Genomic DNA, 22992 nt, shown 5'->3' on the forward strand with positions numbered 1-22992 from the left:
ATATGAAGGCCAGAGTATAAAACGTCCTGCAGTGTCCCAGTCACTGCACCTGCTCTGCGCCTTCCCACGAGACCAGTAAGCGAAGTAATGATAAACGGAGAGTGAGTGTTAAATTGCATACCCCAGAATGGATGAATGGATTGGTTAGTTTGGACGGGAGAGGCCAAGATGTGGATTGGAAGTGAGGTTACATGTGTTTAGTGTGTTTCTCGTGCAGAAAGAATTAATCCTGTTGGACAAGCAGGCTAGTGTACCCTCTATCCATAGCTAGGACAGCAGCACTCAATATTTCCATGGCTTCCCTTTTCGAAGTGTGGGCGTAGAGCCCAGCCTAGTGAGTTAAACCTCCAATGGCTCTGTAACAGTATTGTTCGTCTTGTTTCAATGACTATGGAGCGGTTGTACAATGAGATCCTGTCTGCTAGTGTTCTCTCTCTCTGTATGTGTATATATATGTATATATGTGTATATATATATATATATATATATATATATATATATATATATATATATATATTTTTTTTTTGTATTTGTTTTTGAGAACAGCTCGTTCACCGCCGTCGCTCCTCCTTCTCCCGGGTGCTCTGCCTCGCGGTGGTGAGCCGCGTATGTACGTCGCCACTCACTCGAATTTCGTTGGGTGTCAAAGATAGACGGCACTCCAAGTCGGATTTTTACTCAAAAAGATTTATTTGGCAGACCCCCCTGCCCCCTTAGACATACGCGTTTCACCCGTTAGGCTTCGTCAGTGTCAGCCATTTTTCGTACATTTCACCATTATATTCCCCACCCTCCTCAAACATCAAGGAAGGACTAAACCCTGGCCAAGTTCTTAATGGCGGCCATCTTATGATGTGCAATTTATGAAATTCATCTAGGCACACAATAGTATAACATCGGGAGAATGGTGATAAAAAGTGCTAGTGCATGATTAAAAACATGAAAATACAGGGTTCATTTTTTAAGCAAGGTCTACAAGTCAATATAATAGAATGTTTTTTGGTAGACGTGCATCATATATTCACATAGTAGTATTATGTGAAAGATTATATATCTATATATACTTTTTCCCGCCCTGTATGGGCTTGTCATGCCAAAGTCGTGTTCCCTGTTACATCAAATCTGACGCCCTGTATGGGCTCATTCTGTACACCATGATTGGTCATCCAGAATCCTTTCTTATTATAAACACAGAGAAAGTTTTCTAACAAATCTCATTGCTGGCCTCTGTTCTCATACCTGATGTCTATATGAGGGGTGCGCTGATTTACTCTAAATGGACCCAGAGTTCCTCATCGTTGTTCAGCCCTTTCGGCTGCATACTTTGGAGATCGATTATATATCTGGACTCAAGAGCTCGTAATGCTCTCACTCTGTCCCCTCCACGATCTTTTTTGCCCAGTTGATCAATCACATAAAAAGATAATGGATCCCTATTACTTTTGTGGTGGGTCTCAAAGTGGCGTGCCACCGGATAGTTCTGATCTCTATTTGTGATCGCACGCATGTGCTCCAAAATACGTCTCTTAGCCGGATTGATGGTACTACCGACACATCTTTTGGAGCACGGGCAAACCAGACAATAGATCACAAATTCTGAATTACAATTCAGGAACTTTGTAATCTCTCTCATGGGTCGTGAGTCGTTTTCTCTCCCCTCATAACTTGTCCGCTTTTTACTATATTTGCATGCTTTGCATTGCATGCATGGAAAGAAACTGCTAACTGGTTTAGATTTGGTAGTCCTAGCGGGTTCCTCAAAGTGGCTGTTGGTCAAGTAATCACTCAGGGATTGGCAGCGTCTGTAAGTTATAGATGGTTTAGACGTTAGTTTTTTTCAAGATGGGATCAGTGCCTAGGATGTGCCAGTTTCTATTAAATATCTGAACCAGCTCACTCGATCTCATATTGTAGTTGGTAATCATCCTCACTGTATCCTCTGTTTCGGTCTCCCTGATTTTGACCTTAAAGAGGTCCTTTCTATCGACATGCTTCACCTTGCCTGCCGCATGCTCAAGTAGTGATTTTGAATATCCTCTATTTCTAAATCTGGACAAAACCTCATCTTGCGCCTGTAAGAAATCTTGAGAATTGGAACAATTTCTCTTTAGGCGTAATAATTCCCCAAATGGAATGTTTTTAATCATGCTTCTAGGATGATGGCTTGTCGCATGCAAGACGGTATTGCCTGCCGTCGGCTTGCGGTATAATCTAGTTTGTAGGGAGCCATCTGTAATGAAGACCTCAAGGTCAAGATAATACACCGACGTTGCACTGATGGTGCTTGTGAATCTCAAATTGAGATTATTGTCGTTCAGTGTAGAGACAAACTCCTCAGCCGAGGATCTGTCTCCCCGCCAAACGACAAATAAATCGTCGATATATCTTGCCCAAATCATAATATGATCTAGCCACTTCTCATTGGTCCCCCCCCCCCAGGCCACATGCTTCTCCCACCAGCCCACGAACAATTTCGCGTAGCTGGGGGCAAAGCACGTGCCCATGGCGGTCCCTCTTGTTTGACGGTACATGTTGCCTTCATAGAGAAAAATTTTATTATAGAGGCAAAACTTATCATCTTCAATAACATTTTGTTATGCATATGATGTTTTAGATGTTTCTTTCCCAAAAACCACTGTATGGCCGAGATACCCTTTTGATGTTCTATACACGTGTACAGGCTGGTTGCATCGAGGGTAATGAGGAGGCTATCCTCTTCCCATCTGATGCGATCAATCTGTCATATAAAGTCTTGGGTGTCCCTGACATAGGAGGGTAAATCTCTGACAAAATTAGCCAGGTAACTGTTGATGAATCTTGACGTGTTCTCCAGCAGGCTCCCTATGGAGGACACAATCGGTCTCCCAGGAGGATTTTTTGTGTCTTTATGCACCTTGGGGAGGTGATAAAACGTAGGAATGATCGGGTGTTCACATAGTAGATAGTCATACTCATTTTTATTGAGCATCCCCTCATCCCTCCAACCCATCAAAAGTGCATGATATTCCAATAGACATTTATTGAAGTCTTTCTTGTCTATGACTTCATAACAATTGGTGTCCTGTAGTTGTCTCAAGGCCTCGTTTTTATACTGAGTCTTGCTGAAGATCACAATATTTCCCCCCTTGTCCGAGGGTTTAATCTCAATTGTGGTGTCACTCTTGAGAGACTTGATGGCTTCCCACTCCAGCCGTGAGATGTTTGAGTTCTTTTTTGTTAGTTCTATATTTTTTGCAGTCATTTTATCCAGGTCTTGGAGGATAGCGTCATTGAAGACATCTATTGCATCGTGTGTTACGTGTGGTAAAAACCTAGATTTACGTTTAAGATTGCTTGGATCCCTTGTTTGAGCAATCTCCTCTCTCCTTAATGTTTCCATGGAGCTTGGTATGTCATCTGGATCCGCAAGTTCATGTGCTGTTGTTAATAGCGTTAAGTCACTGTCTATGAGAGCAGATGTGGTCTCCGTAGATTCCACCGAAGCCAATGGTTTCTCTGGGATGTTTTTTAGAGCAAATATTTTTTGAAGTTTGAGCTTCCGGACAAATATTAAGAAAGGATTCTGGATGACCAATCATGGTGTACAGAATGAGCCCATACAGGGCGTCAGATTTGATGTAACAGGAAACACAACTTTGGCATGACAAGCCCATACAGGGCGGGAAAAAGTATATATAGATATATAATCTTTCACATAATACTACTATGTGAATATATGATGCACGTCTACCAAAAAACATTCTATTATATTGACTTGTAGACCTTGCTTAAAAAATGAACCCTGTATTTTCATGTTTTTAATCATGCACTAGCACTTTTTATCACCATTCTCCCGATGTTATACTATTGTGTGCCTAGATGAATTTCATAAATTGCACATCATAAGATGGCCGCCATTAAGAACTTGGCGAGGGTTTAGTCCTTCCTTGATGTTTGAGGAGGGTGGGGAATATAATGGTGAAATGTACGAAAAATGGCTGACACTGACGAAGCCTAACGGGTGAAACGCGTATGTCTAAGGAGGCAGGGGGGTCTGCCAAATAAATCTTTTTCAGTAAAAATCTGACTTGGAGTGCCGTCTATCTTTGACACCCGACGAAATTCGAGTGAGTGGCGACATATATATATATATATATATATATATTATTTTTTTTAAATTTATTTATTTTTACTCGTTCTGCTCTTTCTAGAGAAGATTTGGCATGCGCTGTGGAATCACATCTCTATTTGGAAAAAATTTCGGTTGAAATGCTATATGGAGTTTCCTGCAAGCTCTTCTGGCTCATTGCTTAAGCTGACTCTTCTGCTCTCTGGCTGGAAAGTAGGGCTTGCGAGCTAGCAACAAAGGGAGATATAGGACCAGTTTTGTCCAAAGCGTGGTCTGGTAGCTGGGCTTTGTCTAGATCCATGGTGCATTAGCCAGAACTAACCTTCACTCTCATGAATTATTGTCCCCACTACACCCTTTCTTTTTAGGTCGGTCTAGACAGTGCAGCTTTCTGCTTAACTGGTAACAACACGTTCGAGGCATGTGGGCTGCTAAATTCATGTCTAGTGCATAGATCGCCGCCTAGTGTTGGGTCCGGATGATTGCACATTGTTGTCCTGGAAGAGTCTTCGAAGTATCACGAGATAGGTGGCTCCTCCCCTGGACTACAGTGCGCATGGGCATCGGCTCCATCCCCAGATTGTTTTTTTCCGCCATTGGGTTCGGATGTGGTTCTCGACGTCTCCGTGTCGGAACCGATAAACTTTGTTCTTAAGGCCAAAAGGCCTTCGTTACCAGCGTCGGTATTGTTTGCGCACGGTCTCGAGCGTCGTCCGACTCTCTGAGCCGGAAATCTACGGAGTCTAGTTACTCTTCGCACTTCGAGGCCCTCTCGTCGCAGCAAGACCCGACGACCTTAACATGGAGCGGAGCCCGTTTAAGTTCTGCCCCGTCTGTGGATCCAAATATCCACACATCGATGTGCATCCGGTCTGTAATAAATGCCTGTCACCGGACCACAACGAAGACGACTGCATGGCCTGCTCAAAATTCAGGTCAGAGAAGACGCTCAAGCATCGGCGCGCCTCGAGGCCCAGCGAGCGACACCGGCACCCGACAACATATTCGACGACCCAGCGGAGGAAGGCGGTAGCCATCACCTCCAAATTTCACCACCGTCGACGGAGGTCCAGTCCGATCCCGAGGAACAGGTCGAAGGACAGGACCAGGACATTGAATACGTCGAGGAGGTAGGGGACGACGAAGAAGTTTTTGGGGCCGCGGAAGATAGCTCAGAGGAAGAGCTATGCCCCGACGTCTATATTACACAGGCTCAGGTCACGGGATCGCCACTCGGCCTTACCCACGACCCTGCACCGCTATCCCCGGCCCCGCATTCTAGCCCGGCCACGGACACTCAAGCGGAGCCGCCATCCAACGTATCGAAACCGAAACCTTCGGTTTCTACAACACCCAAGATGGCCGACGTCCAGGCAAAATCGAAACCGAAACCAGCGGATTCGACAACACCTAAAATGGCCGACGTCCAGGAGAAAACGAAACTGAAACTAACGGACTCGACAACATCTAAGATGGCCGACGTCCCACAAAAAATATCAAAGCCTGCTCCTTCATCGACTCCGTCCACCTCCGGTCCACAGAAGTCGAAGAAGGTTATCGAGCCAACAGCGCCGCAGAAGGTGCACAAGGACTCATCCTCCAAGAAGGCCGTCCGTCAAGAGTCGGCCTCTGTTGCTCCGGCATGGACGTCGAAGTCTGTTCACACGCCTTCAGACGCTCCTACGGCGCAGTCAACTAAACGCCCCGTCGAACAAAAATCGACTACAGGCCACGACCCGAAGGCCGCAGCCGCTACGCATCGGCACAAAGATGTCGGAAATGCAGCATCGGCCTCGCCAAAGCCTACAACGCAGCCGCGCCACGTTGCAGCTGAAGAATCGTCGACGCAAATACCGTCGACACCGAGGGACTCCGACGCCACCGGACACCGAACGTCGGCTTCGACACCCTCCGCCTCCTTCACTAAACAAGTCACCGACTCCCTGAAACGGATTCGAGAAAAGACTTTGTCGGCGACGGCTCCCACGCCATCGGCTCCGAAAGAGGTTGACACTCCTCAAAAGTCATCAACCAAGCTTATTTACACTGTTCCACCAAAGGTGCCACCAAAGGCCTTTGCACCTAAATCGGTGCCAAAGACTTCGGCTCCTTCGACGCTTCAAGCCTCAGAACAAGACTTTGAGCATTACATCAATGCCCAAACAGGGAAACTGACCCTTTACAAAAGGAAAATCACTTCCCAACCACTGGAATCCTATGTTATTCCACTGAAGAAAAAGAGGCCAGCACAGGACATTCCTGCCCTTATTGAGCCTATCCTACCACCACCCAGAAGAAGTCCATCACCTTCCCCAAACCAATCAGGGGGAGAGGATGATGAGGAAGACGACCAATACAATTTCCCAGTGGACAATGACCCTGATGTTCAGCAGGACACATATGACGACACTGGGGACCAAGGTGGCCAGCAGGTGGTACAAGATCCACAAGGTTTTGGCCCACGTACATCTCCAACGGAGGATTCTGCAGCATTTAATGCTTTAATCGAACGGGCAGCGGGAAATCATAATGTGGACATGCATGCTGACCCGGTGGAGGAAGATTTCCTGTTTGACACTTTCTCTGTCTCTGAAAGATGTTAAAATTCTTCCTATGCTCAAAGGTGTCCTTAAACATGCCCCAGAGATCTTTAAGGAACCAACCAGGGCACGAGTGGTGAACCCACGTATCGAGAAAAAATACAGGCCAGCACCTGGAGATCCTGCATATATTCGAGGACAGTTGCCTTTACACTCGTTGGTGGTCACCAATGCCCGCAAAAGGGCAAACTCCCAAACTACGGGTGAAGCTCCTCCCCCTGACAAGGAGTCGAAAGTGCTTGAGGCATCTGGCAAAAGGGTGGCTGCGCAGGCTGCCAATGTATGGCGTATAGCGAACACACAGGCACTGTTGGCGCGTTACGATAGGGCGCATTACGACACCCTAGAACAGCTCCTTCAACATCTACCTGATGAGTATAAAGAAGCAGCAGAAATGCTCATACAAGAGGGAAAGCTTATATCAAACGCTGCAATAAAATGTGCACTTGATGTGGCTGACACAGCGGCTAGGGGAATTAACACTAGCGTCATGCTGAGGCGACAAGCTTGGCTTCGTATATCTGGTTTTAAGCCTGACATCCAAACTACTATCCTCAACCAGCCTGTCAATCCTGACAGACTGTTTGGCCCAGATGTAGACACCACACTTGAAAAGATTAAGAAAGACAACGAGACTGCTAAGTCCATGGGGGCACTTCAGTCACAACAGTTCAGGGGCGGCACTTTTCGTCGCTCAGGAGCACGTGGTGTTACCAGAGGACACTTGGGTCAACAATCACAATTTTCAAAGGGAACTGCACAATCCTCCTACCCCAAGCAGGGTAGAGGAGGATACAGAGGTAACAGTGCCAAGGGCAGGGGCAGAGGAAACAACAACTCACGTTCCTCTGCCTCCAATAAACAGTGACTCTCTGTCACTGCCCCCCGACCATCCAACACCTGTCGGGGGGAGACCCCAGCAGTTCCTGCCACTCTGGACATCATCACTACAGACAGGTGGGTGCGAAAACTTATCCAATACGGTTACTGTTTGGAGTTAACGTCCACTCCTCCCAACATTCCCCCAAGGCACCGTCCTATGTCGGCAGAGCACTTGCACTTATTGCAGCAGGAAGTCTTGGTGATGCTGCAAAAAGGTGCAATCGAGCTCGTACCAGTGGAAGAGGAAGGCACAGGAGTCTATTCCCTGTACTTCCTCATCCCAAAAAAGGACGGATCCCTCAGACCTATTCTGGATCTACGCCCCCTCAACATGTACATACTGTCAGAACATTTTCACATGCTGACACTGCAACAAATTCTACCCCTGCTAAATCAAGGGGACTTCCTAGCAACCTTAGACCTCAAGGATGCTTATTTCCACATCCCACTCCACCCATCCCACAGACGGTACCTCCGGTTCACCATTCAAAACAGGCACTATCAGTTCAAAGTACTACCCTTCGGGGTAACTACTGCCCCCAGAGTGTTTACAAAGTGTCTGGCGACAGTGGCGGCGCACCTCAGAAGGCAGAACATACACGTCTACCCGTACCTAGACGACTGGCTTGTTCAAGCAAAGTCGGAAGAACAGTGCGCCGCGGACATGTCCCACACTATTCAACTCCTGCACAGTCTGGGGTTCTCGCTCAACTACCCAAAGTCGCACCTTCAACCAGCCCATCTGCGGCAGTATCTGGGCGCGACAATAAACACCCTGACTGCTATGGCTCAGCCAAACCCAGCCAGGATCAACAGCATTCAGTCACTGATCCAGAGGTTCAGACCGCAACACTCCCTGCCAGCGAGAGTGTTCATGCAGTTGATAGGCATGATGGCCTCCTGCATTTTCATAGTCCCGCACGCGAGGTTGCACATGCGTCCTCTCCAAGAATGCTTGGCGAATCAGTGGACACAGGCTCGGGGACAACTGACGGACCTAGTGTTGGTGACCGGTCGGGCATACAACTCTCTGCATTGGTGGAATCCACACAACCTTTGCAAGGGACGACCGTTCCAAGAGCCTGTGCCACAGATTATCCTGACAACGGACGCATCTATCCAAGGGTGGGGGGCTCATGTGCTCCACTACACGGTGCAGGTACTGTGGTCCACACAACAACAGAAGTTGCACATCAACTACCTGGAATTATTGGCAAACTTCATGGCGATGAAGTCCTTCAAGGTACATTTGTGCAACAAAGTCGTGTTGATCCGGACGGACAACATGACAGCCATGTACTACATCCAAAAACAGGGAGGTACTCACTCACCACAGCTGTCTCATCTGGCTCAGAGCATGTGGAAGTGGGCCATTCAGAGGAATATTTTCCTCATGGCGGAACACCTCCCCGGCAAGGACAATCAAATGGCGGATCTGCTCAGCAGATACAGCCATCAAATGCACGAGTGGGAGATACATCCATCAGAACTCTACCCGTACTTCCAGCAGTGGGGTCATCCAGAGATAGACCTGTTTGCCACAAGGGAAAACGCAAAATGCCAATGCCGCCAGGTTCCCTCACCCGGAATCGCAGGGGAATGCGATATGGATGAACTGGTCCGGCAAATTTGCGTACGCTTTTCCCCCAGCGCCTCTCATTCCGCTGGTGGCAAAAAAGCTAAAGCAACACTCGATGACTCTCATCCTGGTTGCTCCAACATGGGCACGCCAACCATGGTACACCACGTTTCTGGAACTTTCCGTGGTACCGCATCAAAGGCTGCATCTCACACCCAGCCTCTTGACGCAGAACCATGGCGACATTCAGCATCCAGATCCGCAACAGCTCAATCTGGCGATCTGGCTCCTGAGGTCTTAGAATTTGGCTACCTCAACCTGCCTCCTGAATGCATGGCCATCATCCGGGAGGCAAGGAAGCCCACGACCAGAGCTTGCTATGCTGCAAAATGGAAGCGATTTGTCATTTACTGTGCAGACAACAATATCAACCCGCTAGATGCATCCATTCCTAACATCATCTGCTATTTGTTACATCTTTACAAATGCAATCTAGCGTACGCTTCCATTCGGATCCATCTATCCGCCATAGCGGCTTATCTCCAGAATAGGCAGCACCTCTCTGTTTTCAGGGTGCCTGCCATTAAAGCCTTCCTAGAGGGGCTGAAACGGGTCATTCCTCCTAGAACTCCACCAGCTCCTGTGTGGAACCTCAATGTGGTCCTCACTAGGCTGATGGGCCCACCTTTCGAGCCACTGCACTCATGCGAACTTCAGTTTCTAACGTGGAAAGTGGTTTTTCTCGTTGCTATCACGTCGCTCAGACGTGTTAGTGAGCTGCAAGCGCTCACTATCCAAGAGCCATTCATCCAAATACATTCTAACAGGGTGGTGCTCCGCACTAACCCCAAATTCCTTCCAAAGGTGGTGTCACAGTTTCATATCAACCAAACTATTGACCTGCCTGCATTTTTCCAAAACCCACAAACGGTAGCAGAAAGAATGCTTCATACATTAGACGTTAGGAGGGCGCTAATGTACTACATTGACAGAACACAACCCTTTAGGAAGACACAACAACTTTTTGTTGCCTTCTCCGCACAACACAAAGGCAACCCCATTTCCAAAGCAGGAATAGCCAGATGGATTGTTAAATGCATTCAAATCTGTTATCAAAAGGCTAAACGCACTTTAACAATACCCCCAAGAGCGCACTCCACACGCAAATTTGGGGCCTCCATGGCTTTCCTGGGGAACATTCCTTTAGAAGACATTTGTAGAGCAGCCACATGCTCTACACCACACACATTTACCAAGCATTACTGCGTAGATGTGCATTCCAAACAGCAAGCAGCTGTGGGACAGGCTGTTCTCAAGACACTTTTTCAAGCTTCTGCAGCTGGCACGGGCAACCGCCCTTAATGGAGGGACTGCTGTGTATTCTATGCACTAGATATGAATTTAGCAGCCCACATGCCTCGAACTGAATATGCTACTTACCAGTATGCATCTGTTCTTGGCATGTAGGGCTGCTAACATTCATATCGCCCGCCCTCCTCCCCGGTGCCCGTAGCGGCTGCAGACACTCTCTTGCATTCATCATTAGCATGGACATCCTTTACACTATTTCACTCCATCTCTGCCACAATGGCTAAAAACAATCTGGGGATGGAGCCGATGCCCATGCGCACTGTAGTCCAGGGGAGGAGCCACCTATCTCGTGATACTTCGAAGACTCTTCCAGGACAACAATGTGCAATCATCCGGACCCAACACTAGGCGGCGATCTATGCACTAGATATGAATGTTAGCAGCCCTACATGCCAAGAACAGATGCATACTGGTAAGTAGCATATTCAGTCCTTTGGCTCCACCCAGAGAGGGATTACTCTCTCACCTCATGCTGTTAGATATTTGACTTACCACTCCACGTCCCAAGAAGTGGTTCCATTGACATGCATGAGAATGTTTTACATCTGAGAAGTACACTCCATCACACTGTTTGCTACATTTAATTCTTCATCTCGTGTGTTTATTATATGCAGAAAGTGATTGATTTTTGCTACTACTTCTCCGTTCTGGCAAAGATTATAGGCGAGCAATTGAAGTGATAGAAAACATTTGTATATAAAACCCATGTAAACAGCCTTTGTGATGCCTGGGTTTACATGCGTTGGTACATTGAAGCAAGGCATATTGGCTTTTCCAATGCATGTGTCAGCATGTGCTGTTAATCGTTCATCCTGAACCACCACCAGATATAAAAGATGGTCGCAGATGTGGCAGTGTCAGTGCAGATGTTGTAATGTGTTAGGGGCTCATCTGGGAGAATTTGTGTGGCTGAGGAGCACGAGAGTCCGATGACCTGGGTGTCCAGAGTTTGTGCATGATGGCATATGTGCTTTATTTTAAGGTTATAAACACAAGACATACCTGCAATTTACATAGTAGTTACCCTGAAAATCTCTGAAGGCTCCGGTCTTCCTGAATGAATATTCGACAGCCTTATTCGGAACTGTAAGTTATTTCTTCAGGGTGGGTGTGGTGGAAATGGCTCCAGGAGTTCTTTTGTAGGAGTCTCTTTAAAATGGGTTTTGGAGGTAAAGAACTGTCTACCATTTATCACATTCTTTTTTCCCTACAGTGGACATCCCAGAGGAGCCTATGAGTGGCTTTTCCCTCTTCCTTATCATCTTCTTCTCTTTGGTGGGCTTGGTGTTTGCTGTGGTAATCGGTGTCATCATGTACAACAAGTGGCAGGACAAGAGCCGGAAGCGCTTCTATTGAAGGCCCCCAAAGGTCTGCGAGGAATTGGAGTTCGATCACCAGCAGGCCTCCCAAGGCGCAAAGGAACTCTAGTGCGGTCACTGGATAGACTGTGCTACAGCACCTCTGATTCTAGCACTGTTTAAGTGTACTTAAACACCTCATATATTTGACTGCTTAAATTGGCTGTGTGTCTACCCTGCACCATTCTGGATTGCACACCATAGGAGCTGGCCACCATGTGTGGCCATCTGCCATTGGGACTTGGACATCTAATGGCAGAGAAGAGAGGTGTGCTGATATCCACGGGTATTGTGGTGGCTGGGCAGATTGAGGGATGGGGAAAGGGGCAGTAAGGGGCTGTCCTCAAAACTAAGATGTTAGATCTGGTTGGTGAAGGTCTCCGGTTCAGTGCTTCTTGCTGTTGGAAGCCTACATGCGATCCTGCTATGATCCCTACACCAATAAGGAGGAAACTCTCGACTACTACTAAATATATATTTTTTTTCCCTAAAAAAAGGCAAGTGAATAATTAGTCAGGACTTGCAGTTCAATTACAACCCAACGTCAAGATTTGGCAAATATGAAATTAAAGTAGTGTTGCTCAGTAAACCCCAAAAGTGCGGGTTGTTTTTTTGCTGCCAAACTGCCTCTCTAATCAGCCCTTCTCTTCTGCCCCCTCATCTTGCCCTGCATTTTAGGAAAGAACACTGGTCTTCTAAGTGCTAAACAGTATGAGTCGCCCAACTTCGCAGCGCATTTTTTATTCTGTCTGTGTCGATGCTGTAGGTCAGACGTTATGCGAGTCCGAATTAGGTAATCTTGTGCACTAATTGTAGTAGCAGCTGACCTATCGCACACAGTATAGTCGGGGAGATAAAGAGCTTTGTCCTTTTGTGAAATGGTGCTTCCTGCTCAGCTTGATACTTAAACTAATATCTTCTCCTACCCTCCTCTTCCTGAGTACGACCATTTCCTGACACACGTTCATGTGGAGCGTCGGGCATTGCCTCCCTGTGTAGAAGTCTGAGAATTCTCCCGTATTTTCTCAGCTTGGAACTGCCTCTTTTCTTTCACAGCTGGCTGACATAACTCCTTGGTGTGTGGCGAGCACTCAGTTTTGCAGTCAACAGAAGCAGAGCTTTGCGGTATACACCGGTCTGCTTTCATCTTCCAGACTGCCTCCTTCCCTCCCAGGAGTATTTCACTCTGCTTTACCTTCTGGTCTGAAAGAGGCTTCTTGTTAAACTTTGGACTCCCTGATCTCCCACTCGGCCTCATTTCTTCCCAAGGTGGCAAAACTCTGGCTTTTGTGACCCCCCCCAATCCCATGGCTACTTTACCCAGCGCATAATCCCAAGGTCTGGCCACCTTCTAGCCTGTCTCACATGCCATAATCTCAGTCTCTCATATGCCATAATCTTCTTGTCCGTTCTTAAATCACTTGATCTGAAGCATCTTTCATGCCCCACTTCTACAATCCCGGTATCTAGGGGGCTAACATGATCCCTTTCTTCTTGAGGCTGGCCTTTTAATCTGCCCAGACTCTAAGGCCCATTGAATTTGACAGCAGTTGAGCTGGATAACCGTTTCCTGTGTGCACACTTCTACCTCTTCCCAAACCGAGTTGGATTCCTAGTTCTTAAGTTGCTTATATTGTGCCTCCCCACTTTCTTTTCCATAGGATAGAAGTGCTTGGCTTTTAGTTGGTGGTGGGGCGTGGGGGTGCCTTAATGAGCCTGGCTGCGTTTTAGACAAAGGGTTCGGAGTGGACAGTTTTTCTCCAAAGAAGCAAGTCGGCAATCTATGTGTGTGTGAGGTTTTTGTTTTTAAAAGTTGGGAGGGTGGGAATGGGATATTGTGAGAATGCCTGAGCGTTAGTGTACTGGGCAGGGTGTTTTTATTATTGTACAGTTTCTTGTTCTTTCAGTCAGCTGTTTTTTTAAAAATTTTCTTTACACTGGATTTGGAGTTTACGGTTTTGAATAGGCGGTACTGTGCTCACAGCCTTGATGAATCATAGGGATTTACATGTCTTCTGCTGCCTTCATTTGGATCTTTGGGATTGTATGTCTCTGCTGGAATAACCTGTTTTCTGTTTTAGCTGCTACTGTCCAGCTCGAGGGTATGGTAAAAAGAGATCTGATGATGATTACGATGAAACATTTTGAAAATGTTTAGAAATTGATCTCCTAACCCTGGCCTGGCAACCGCACTTACATGCACATTGTAACTGCAGTATCATTCTTGATTCTGGATTAGCCTGGTGTGGGGGTATAATGCCGCCTCTTGCTGTGATCCTGTGATGTCGCTGGTGCCGTCCTGAAGCTGAAAGAACAACCCCTGCCTTGAGCCCTGGCTCATCCTCTGTCCCTGCACAGTGGGACCAGCTGCTTTTGCTGATTGAAAAGTACTGTGCTGCACTGAGCCCACAATAAATCTGCACTGTGCTGCCTTATGCTGTGTGTGTTTGGATAGGAAAGGTACGAAAGATATGTAGGTGTACTCCAAAATATGTGTGCCCTCAAAAAAGAAAGTAGAAACCTGTACCATGAGGGTACTGGGTAATGTATGAGTTGGTAGTGCCATACCGGACTACAGTTCCACATTTTTGTGAATCCTTCCTTCCCTTTGGGGAGTGAGATGGTGTGTTTCTTCTCGTTTTGCCTTGCCTCCGTATTTAACCTCATTAAAGGAGCTTTTTGAAATGGTTCGTTTTCTACTTTGTGCAACTGCATTGTGTATGTTGCCTTGGCCTCAAGCTTCCAAAGAACACCCAGTAAGTTTCTCCATCAGCAGCCTGTCTGGTTGTAATCTCTTGGAAACCAGCTGAAGGACGCCCTTCCACTTCACGAAGTCTGTGTTCTTGAGCTAGGGTGTACAATGTTGGACCCCCGGGCAGTATATATGCCAGAATTTCATGATAACCTCTGATATTGTAAATTAATTCACTGTAAGCATATTTATCTTGTGTGCATATTCCAATAATCTGGCATGGACGGCGCCCTCCTGGCCATTTGTTGGACACACTTAAGTCCAAAATTTGTGCCTTGTAGGATACCTAGAACTAGCTGTGAGGCCAGAACTCCTCTGACAGCAGTTTCGACTTTATAGAGTGGGTGATGTGTGGGGGAGGAAGACTGCTTTATGGGAGGAAGCAAACACTGTGTTGTGGGATGGCATTACAGATCCTTCCTTTTTTCGAAACTGACCAAACTGGTAATTATCTAAAAAGCCTAATGAACCCTTTGGTCATGACGTAACTGTCCTTACGTGGGCGCAGTACGTTTTGGTCTGGCTCCATTCCATATCACTTGAATGGGATAAACCAAGCTGTTTGGTATTAAGAACACCTGAGGTATCAGTGGAAGGGACTACTTGTTGCATATGAAGTTGGTGTCAATTTCTTAACTGGGGATGATGGCGCAGCCTTTAGGGTTGTAATGTTTTTACTGAGGCAAGTCTTTGCAAACTATTCTCATTGTTTCCTTTTATGGGGAGTAGTTTTCTTTCTTTTTCTTTTTTTTCACTCTGCTGTTGAATCCATGTCTGTGTAATAAACGTGTCCTATCACCTGTGTACCGCATTGAATTCTTCCTTTACTTTTATTGACAATGAAAGCACTTTACTGTACACTAAATACTGCATGACAAATGATTAACAATGGAAACTCGAGCTCTCTAGCCCCTTTCCAACTGGAGAAGAGTCCAAATGTCTCTATTTTGACTAGATGTTATATTTAATTCAATTCTATCACATGAGGGGTGAGATACAATGCATTAGTGGGTTCACGCCTGCCCTTAGTCATTAATCAAAACGCAAAAATGGCATGACACCCTGGTGCTTAACTCTGTGCTCTACTTAAGCGAGATGTGAGAAAGATGTATATATATATATATCATCCCGGGTATCGCTACCTACTTTAACCGTAATTTATTGGCCAATCAGAAGTATTGGATGAGGATGGCTCACTCACGTAATGTGACATGCTTCATCATTTGCCACCTCGTCTCACCCTGGTAAGATGATACTATCAGGGCAGACTCAATCTCTGGCTGGGGCTTACCTGAAGGAGTTCTTGGATGCATCTTGTCTGGACAATACTATTATCCAGCTAACTGGTTAAAAATACCTTAGGCTAAACCACAAAAGTGTTCTCTATTCTGGGGGTATCCCAGGTATATTAAAAAGTGACTAAAGGTGTAACTACAGGAGGCATATATTGGTGTAATGAACGACATGCGTCTCTGTATATGAGTAAATGTTCATGCCAACATGTTTCTGCCCTCCGTTAGCCTATTCACCTATCGAATTCATCAGGGCTGTATCTGTGAGTCCCTATACTGCATGACACATCCGTCATTACATCAATATATGCCTCATGTAGTTACACCTTTAGTAACTTTTTTATATACCTGGGATACCACCAGAATAAGGACACGTTTGTGGTTTATCCTAAAGTATTTTTAACCAGTTAGCTGGATCACTGTATTATCAAGACATGAGATATCTAAGAACTCCCTCAGGTAAGCCCCAACCCGAGGTTGAGCCCTCCCTGGTAGTATCATCTTACCAGGGTGGGACGAAGTGGCAAATGATGAAGCATGTCACATTATACAGGTGAGCCATCCTCGTCCAATTCTTGTAATTGCCCAATAAATTAGGAGTAAAGTAGATAGATGAAGCGGGTATGTCAACACATCTTTCATATGTCTCGCTAAAGTAGCGCACGTAGTTAAGCACCAGGGTATCATTCTGGTTTTGTGTTTTGAATAGTTAATTCAATGCCATGTCTTTTCTACGATCTATGGACCTTAATTGATATCTGGGAATCCCGACAGAAACAACTGTATAAGCAAACCCATTCCTTTGTGTGAAGCAGCTCGAAGGCCACATGGTGAAGTTGTGGTTAGATGAAAAGAGACCATATGGGTGGTGCCATAGGAAACTCTTGTGACAAAAGAACCTTTGATGACTCTTCTCCCACTTCTGCCCAAAATCACTGCATAGGATAACATGGTGTGTAGGAAGGTTGCCTCCTCCGCTTTACATTGGAGGTACTCTCTACTTGGGGTCAGTCCCATCTGTATCACAAACTCCTGTTGTAGTAATCCCTATGCAATATTTTAAGTTGTATCAACCGAACGTTGGCCCGGATTGCCACCTCTGGGGGATGACTGAGTGCATCTTTCTGATGTGTGATCTATTGCTCCAAGGTCTCATACCCATTTGTCTGAATCTCTACAAGCGTTTGGAGTGTTGTTTATGAGTGGTTGGTGAATGAGATACTGCCCCTTTCTAGGTCTTTCCTACAGACCGCTTTTAGGTGTCAAAGACCTATTGTGGGCAGTACCAAAATTGACAGAGGGTATTGGGCCATGGCACTGCTTAGCATTGGCTTGCTTTCTTGTCCGTCTCATTTGCTTATACACTGGCTTTCCTCTTGTTTGTCCCTTCCCTGGAGCATAGTTTCTTAACCATTCTTTTGATTGGATGGCTTGTATCCTGCATATAACTCGATACTTAGCTCACTTATTGGCATTCTTACAAATCGAAGAAGCCAAATGTTTTCTTCTAAAGTATTTTGAGAGCCACTGGAAATAAGTAGTTGTGATGTTTGGCTTAATAAGCATTGCATGTGAAGTTCTCACGTTACCAGTGTGCGATATATATATATATATATATATATATATATATATATATATTCAGAGTGCAGTGAAGGACCTGAGTAAGTTAATGAAGTTCAGTTGCCGTCTGTGATTGGTTGAGTGAATATTTGTAGAGAGAGGTATGTGAAGGTCATGCTGTAGGAAAAGTTTTGTTTTTACAATGCATCTGATATTTCGAATAGTGCAGCAACAAAGAAATCATTGGGTGGAGTGGGGGCAGATCCTTCAGTTCTACAATGAACTTTAAACGATATATAAAAACTTTGTGCGAAGCACAATAAATTAAAATATTACTTATGGATGCTTTGTTTTTCAGATGCTTTGTTTTTCAGTACACGGGGCAGTGGAAAACGTTTTTTTCTTTCAATTACATTTTCCATCCTTACATATACGTAGCTCCAAAATCCCACATTCTAAGTGACACCTGTTTGACTTTTTAGTTACCTGACCTTTGTATTCGGGGAATTGTATCATTGTTTCTTTATCACAATTATACTATTAAAGAACAAGTTACTTACCTGCGGTAACGCATTATCTGGTAGAAACTCTAGCTGCAGATTCCTTACCTTTGAATTTCCCAGGCGTCCGGCTGGATCTGGAAACCTTTGCTGAGCAATACCCCCCCATGTGCGACGTCGGGTGGGTCCATTTGGCTCCGCGTGTCGTCTACGTCGTTAGCGTCGGTTATTACGTCGCAGTGCCTATATAGGCGCCACCCAGGCGCGTGGACGTCCGTACGTACTTCTCATTTAGTTTTTTTTTGTTATTTTGTTAAACTTATTTTAAGTTTTCATCTCCAGTGGTAAAAATGGTAATACATTGCGTCCTAGTACTCATTTATATCTATTAGAATTCTGTTTCCTTGTACAGATTCTATCGGAGAGTCCGCGTCAGTTTCTCAGCCATTGTCTCTTCGTGTATTACCTGAGAATTTGCCTTGTATGTAAGTACAACATGGAAAGAAAAGGTCCTAACATAATCCCTATACAATCATCCCGTCCTTCGTCCCAGAACCCTCCCCTCTCCCACCAGCCTATTTTCCGAGAGCAATGCTTGTGTTATTGCTTCTGCTTGTAGGCAGGGAAGAGAAGATAATGAGATGTCATCCAAAAGTTAATTCTGGTAACAAGGATGACATTGAGCACTACAGCAAAAAGAAATCAAGGGGGGGAAGGAGAGAAAACAAAAATAAAAAGGGAAAAGACCTAATAGACTGTGACATTTGGGTTCATGGGTGTCCTAGTGAGCGCTAATCACCTTGTGGAGTGGATTCTAATCTTAGTGTTTCAGCTTAAATTTGTAACCGGTGTAGTGCTCTAACCCTCGTAGGGCAGGTTGTCAAAGGGAGGCCCCTTGAAAGAAAGCGGACAAGTGGTCCCCACGAGTATTCAACGTTTTTAAACTCTTCCCTGTAAATGTTACTCATCCGTTCCATGGTTAGAGCTTGCCATAGCCGGTCATGCCATTGCGTGAGGGATGAAGATTCTTTCTTTTTCATTGCGGCCGCTATAGCCATTTTAGCTGTCCCTAAGCAAATCCACATTATTGCCTGATCAGCTTTTGTTTGATATTTCAGACCCGAATCTCGTAGGCCGAGAAGTGCAAAATTCGGAGATGTAGGAATGGGGTAGCCCAATATCTCTTTAATTTGCACCAGGATTTCGGACCTAAAGGAACAGATTGTTGGGCAATTTCACCATATGTAGTGTAAGTCTCCCAGGAGGCCGTAGCCTCTCCAACAAAGCTCTAATGTGTTAGGGAATATCTTCTTCAGTTTTGTGGGATATAGGTACCAATCGTATAGTATCTTATAGTGAGCCTCACGTTGACCTAACAAATAAATGTGCAGTTTTATATCCTTCCAGTACGTTCCCAGAACTCGAGATGTCTCGGCCGTCTAGATCATACTGTGTGTAACAGCAGAGAGTAAAGGAAATAAATTGCCCCCTTCGCTGAGCTACCTCCCTTCACAAAGCGTTCTAGTGTTATGAGTTCTCTTGTCGCCCCCTTCTCTAATCCCGGATTGCAGAACCCAGTGTCGTATTTGAAGATAGTGAAATAATTCTGTGTTGGGTAAGTGGAACTGTGTCTGGCAATTCTCAAATATTAAAATGTCCCATGTATGGAAGATGTCAGTCAGAGTGAGACACCCACCCTCTCTCCATGCAACGAACGGGCCCAGCTCCAATGCAAGTGGAAAGACGGGGTTTTTATGTATTGGGGTGAACGGTGAGGGGAACGAAGTCCAATCGGTCTGCTTTAGAACGTCGTCCCACGTTTTTAGCGTAGTTTTGGTGGGGTGCTTATGTAGGCATTAGCCGGGCGATCCGACTTTGGCCTCTTACTAAGGCTTTAATCTTGTCCCAATTGTTTGCCGATGTCATGTGGTGGGGGTCGTTTAAGTGGAAGAATTTCCTGATTGTTGCGCGTAGTGTGTCGCACAGTTTACCGTCTCTTGCTATTGCATTGGGGAAAAACCATCTCCTAAATTTCAGTTCGGGCATGCCCAGTTCAGGGAGACGTGAACTGGTTCGTGCTCAGGGATAATAAGGTGTATAGTGGCTTCCCTAACCTGATTGTTTAAGGTTTGGCTCATTAAAATGTAATCAAGCCTCAAATAAGTACAATGAGAGTGGGAGAAGAAGGTATAATGCCTGCCTTCTGGGTGTGCTTCCCTCCAAGTATCCCTGAGCCCTGGTTCCTGAATGATTTGTTTCAGATTCTTTGGTAAGCTGCCTTTGTGGGCTCTGCGCGTGTGTACTATCGATTCCGGAGTTCCAGGTGAGATTGAAGACCCCCATCAATATTATGTCCCCCACTGCAAAATCCCTCAGGAGGTTCAGGGTGTTGTTTATGAAGACCGCTTGGTTAGTGTTAGGCGCGTATATCGCCGCAATTGTGCACAGTCTTCCCTTGTCCGACCTTTCACCAGTACTATTCTCCCCTCCTTGCCAGTTTTGTAATACTCAGGTTGAAATATGAGGGAGGTGTGGAAGAGAAGAGCAACACCATTTTGTTTTGTAATGGAGGAGGATTTATATATCAAAGGGTATGCCTTATGCTTTATTCTGTGATCTTCCAATCTCTTGAGATGGGTCTCCTGGAGAGCCACAATATCATAGCGTTGATCACTGAGGTATTTCCAGATCTTCTGGCGTTTGACAGGGGCATTCATACCTTTAACATTCCAAGATAGTCGTAATCACCAATGTATCTGTGTATACCTGTTCTCTACTAGTCCTGGCTCTTCCTTCTTTGTCCATTTATTCCCTCTCTTCTCCTCTGCCAGTCTCTGCCCATAGTCAGACCCTCCCTGTTGCTCACTCTTGTGTCTCCATTTTGCATAGCCTCTCTTTGTCCCCCCATGTTACCCTGGTAACCCAGGTCCCTGCCAAAAGAAAAGAAGGGGGGAATATGCAAAGAGAGAAAAGGAAAGGAGATTATCATTCTTGAACACAGTTAGCATTGAGGCAACCGGCCCCCTACTTTTAGTTTTTTTCCACGCCAGAAGCGCAGAGCCACAAAGTAACTGACCTAGTTGTGTTTAAAACTAAGATCCTGAAAGGGGGAAACAACCCTAGTCCTACAATATCTGTCCGCAAAGGGGGGAGGCATCGTTGGGGCTGCAAGGAATCTGCAGCTAGATAGTCTCTACCAGATAATGTGTTACTGAAGGTAAGTAACTTGTTCATCTGATAGACTTCTAGCTGCAGATTCCTCACCTTTGAATCAGATACCAGAGCCATGCCGTCCCTGATGTGGGTTGCAGACTCGTATCCTTAACTAAAAAGTCTTGCAGGACTGAACGGTCAAAATGTCAGTTCCCTGCGCACCTGACAATCAAGGCAGTAATGTTTTGCGAACTGGTGCAAAGAAGCCCACGTTGCTGCCTGACGGAGGTCTTGCACTGGGACACACAGAGCCAATATCCGTAGTTGCAGCTTTTCCCCTGGTGTAGTGGGCATTAATCCCTCAGGGGGCTGCTTCTTTGCCAAGGCATAACAGATCTTGATGCAGAGAATGACCCAGTGAGAGATGGTTCTTTTTCTGCACTGTCTTTCCCTTCTTATCTCCCACCTACCCCATAAAGAATTGGTCATCCACCCGGAACTCTTTTGTGCGTTCAGTAGAAAGACAACACTCTTTTTGGGTCCAGTCCGTGGAGATGCTCCTCTTCCTTCGAGGGATGCGGGGGAGCAAAGAAGGTGGGGTAAGGGATGGACTGATTCAGATGGAATGGGGTCACAATTTTTGGCAAAAAGGATGCCCTGGTGTGAAGCACCACCTTGTCCAGAAAGGACATAAGATAAGGAGGCGAGCAAGATAATGCCTCAACTCACTCACCCTCCGGTGAGATGTAATTGCCACTAAAAAAGGCTGTTTTGATGGTCAACAGCCAGAGGGGACAATTGTGCAAAGGCTCATAGGGAGCACTCATCAGATAGGTAAGGGACAAAATAAGGTCCCTCTGTGGCATGACAAAGGGCGTGTGGAAACAGGTGAGCCAGCCCTTTTAGAAATCTGTTCACAATAGGAGACTTGGGGAGAGAGAAGGGTGGTCTGGCAGCCGCAAAAAAGCAGACAGAGCAGAAAGGTAACCCTTTAGAGTTCACAAGCAGATCCCTGCTGGGCTAGAGTCAGGATGACTAAAAGGACAGTGGAAAGAAAAGCAGAAAGACGGTCAATGGACCTTTCTGTACAGTATAATGCAAATTTCTGCCAAGGGCAGGCATATACCGTCTAAGTGGAGGGCTGCCTGGCTGCCAGAATAACATTACAGACTTTGGGAGGAAGTGCAAAAGCTATCACCTATCGCCGCTCAATCTCCACGCATGGAGGTGCAGAGTTGACTGGTTCGGGTGGAGGACCCTCCCCTGCTGCTTCGACAGAAGATCCTCCTGAATGGGCAGCCTGATTGGAGGATCAATACTCATTTGCAGAAGCTCTGGATACCAGACTCTCCTCGCCCAGTCCGGAGCCACAAGAATGACTTGGGCCCAGTCTCTCTTGATCTGCTTCAGAACCCTGGGCAGGAATGGTATGGGCGGAAAGGCGTACAACAGGCCTGAGCTCCACTTGCGACGAAAAGTTTAGCTGAGCGATAGCTGCCTTGGAAACTCCAGCGTGCAGTATTGCCGACGCTGTGCATTCTCTTCGGAGGCGAAAACATTTAACCAAGGTTCTCCCCACTGCTGAAAGAGACCTTGCACCACTTCCAACTGGAGAATCCATTCATGATCCTCTAGGCATAGACGGCTGAGCTTGTGCGCCCTGGCTTTCAAAGAACCTGGCAGGTGTTGAACCACCAGGGTTATGCCCTGCTGTTCCAGCCATGTCCAGAGACGAAGAGCCTCTTGACAAAGGGTCCACGACTCCACCCTGCCCGGTTTGTTGCAGTACCACATGTAAGTGGTGGTGTCCGTGAACACCTGCACTAACTTTCCCTTG

General features: G+C 46.1%; 1 protein-coding gene across 2 annotated transcripts in view; it reads left to right on the plus strand.

Annotated features, from left to right (window-relative positions):
• LMAN2L (lectin, mannose binding 2 like) overlaps positions 1-15461 on the plus strand; it is a 171806-nt gene extending 156345 nt beyond the window's left edge. For both annotated transcript variants that reach the window (XM_078666971.1, XM_078666972.1), the window contains exon 8: positions 11754-15461. In XM_078666971.1, the coding sequence (XP_078523097.1) occupies positions 11754-11896 (143 nt within the window). In that variant the 3' untranslated portion in view covers positions 11897-15461. The remainder of the gene's footprint in view (positions 1-11753) is intronic.
• Positions 15462-22992: the final 7531 nt, after the last annotated feature.

Source organism: Lissotriton helveticus, chromosome 11 (genome assembly GCF_964261635.1).
Source record: "Lissotriton helveticus chromosome 11, aLisHel1.1, whole genome shotgun sequence".
Taxonomy (NCBI): Eukaryota; Metazoa; Chordata; class Amphibia; order Caudata; family Salamandridae; genus Lissotriton; species Lissotriton helveticus.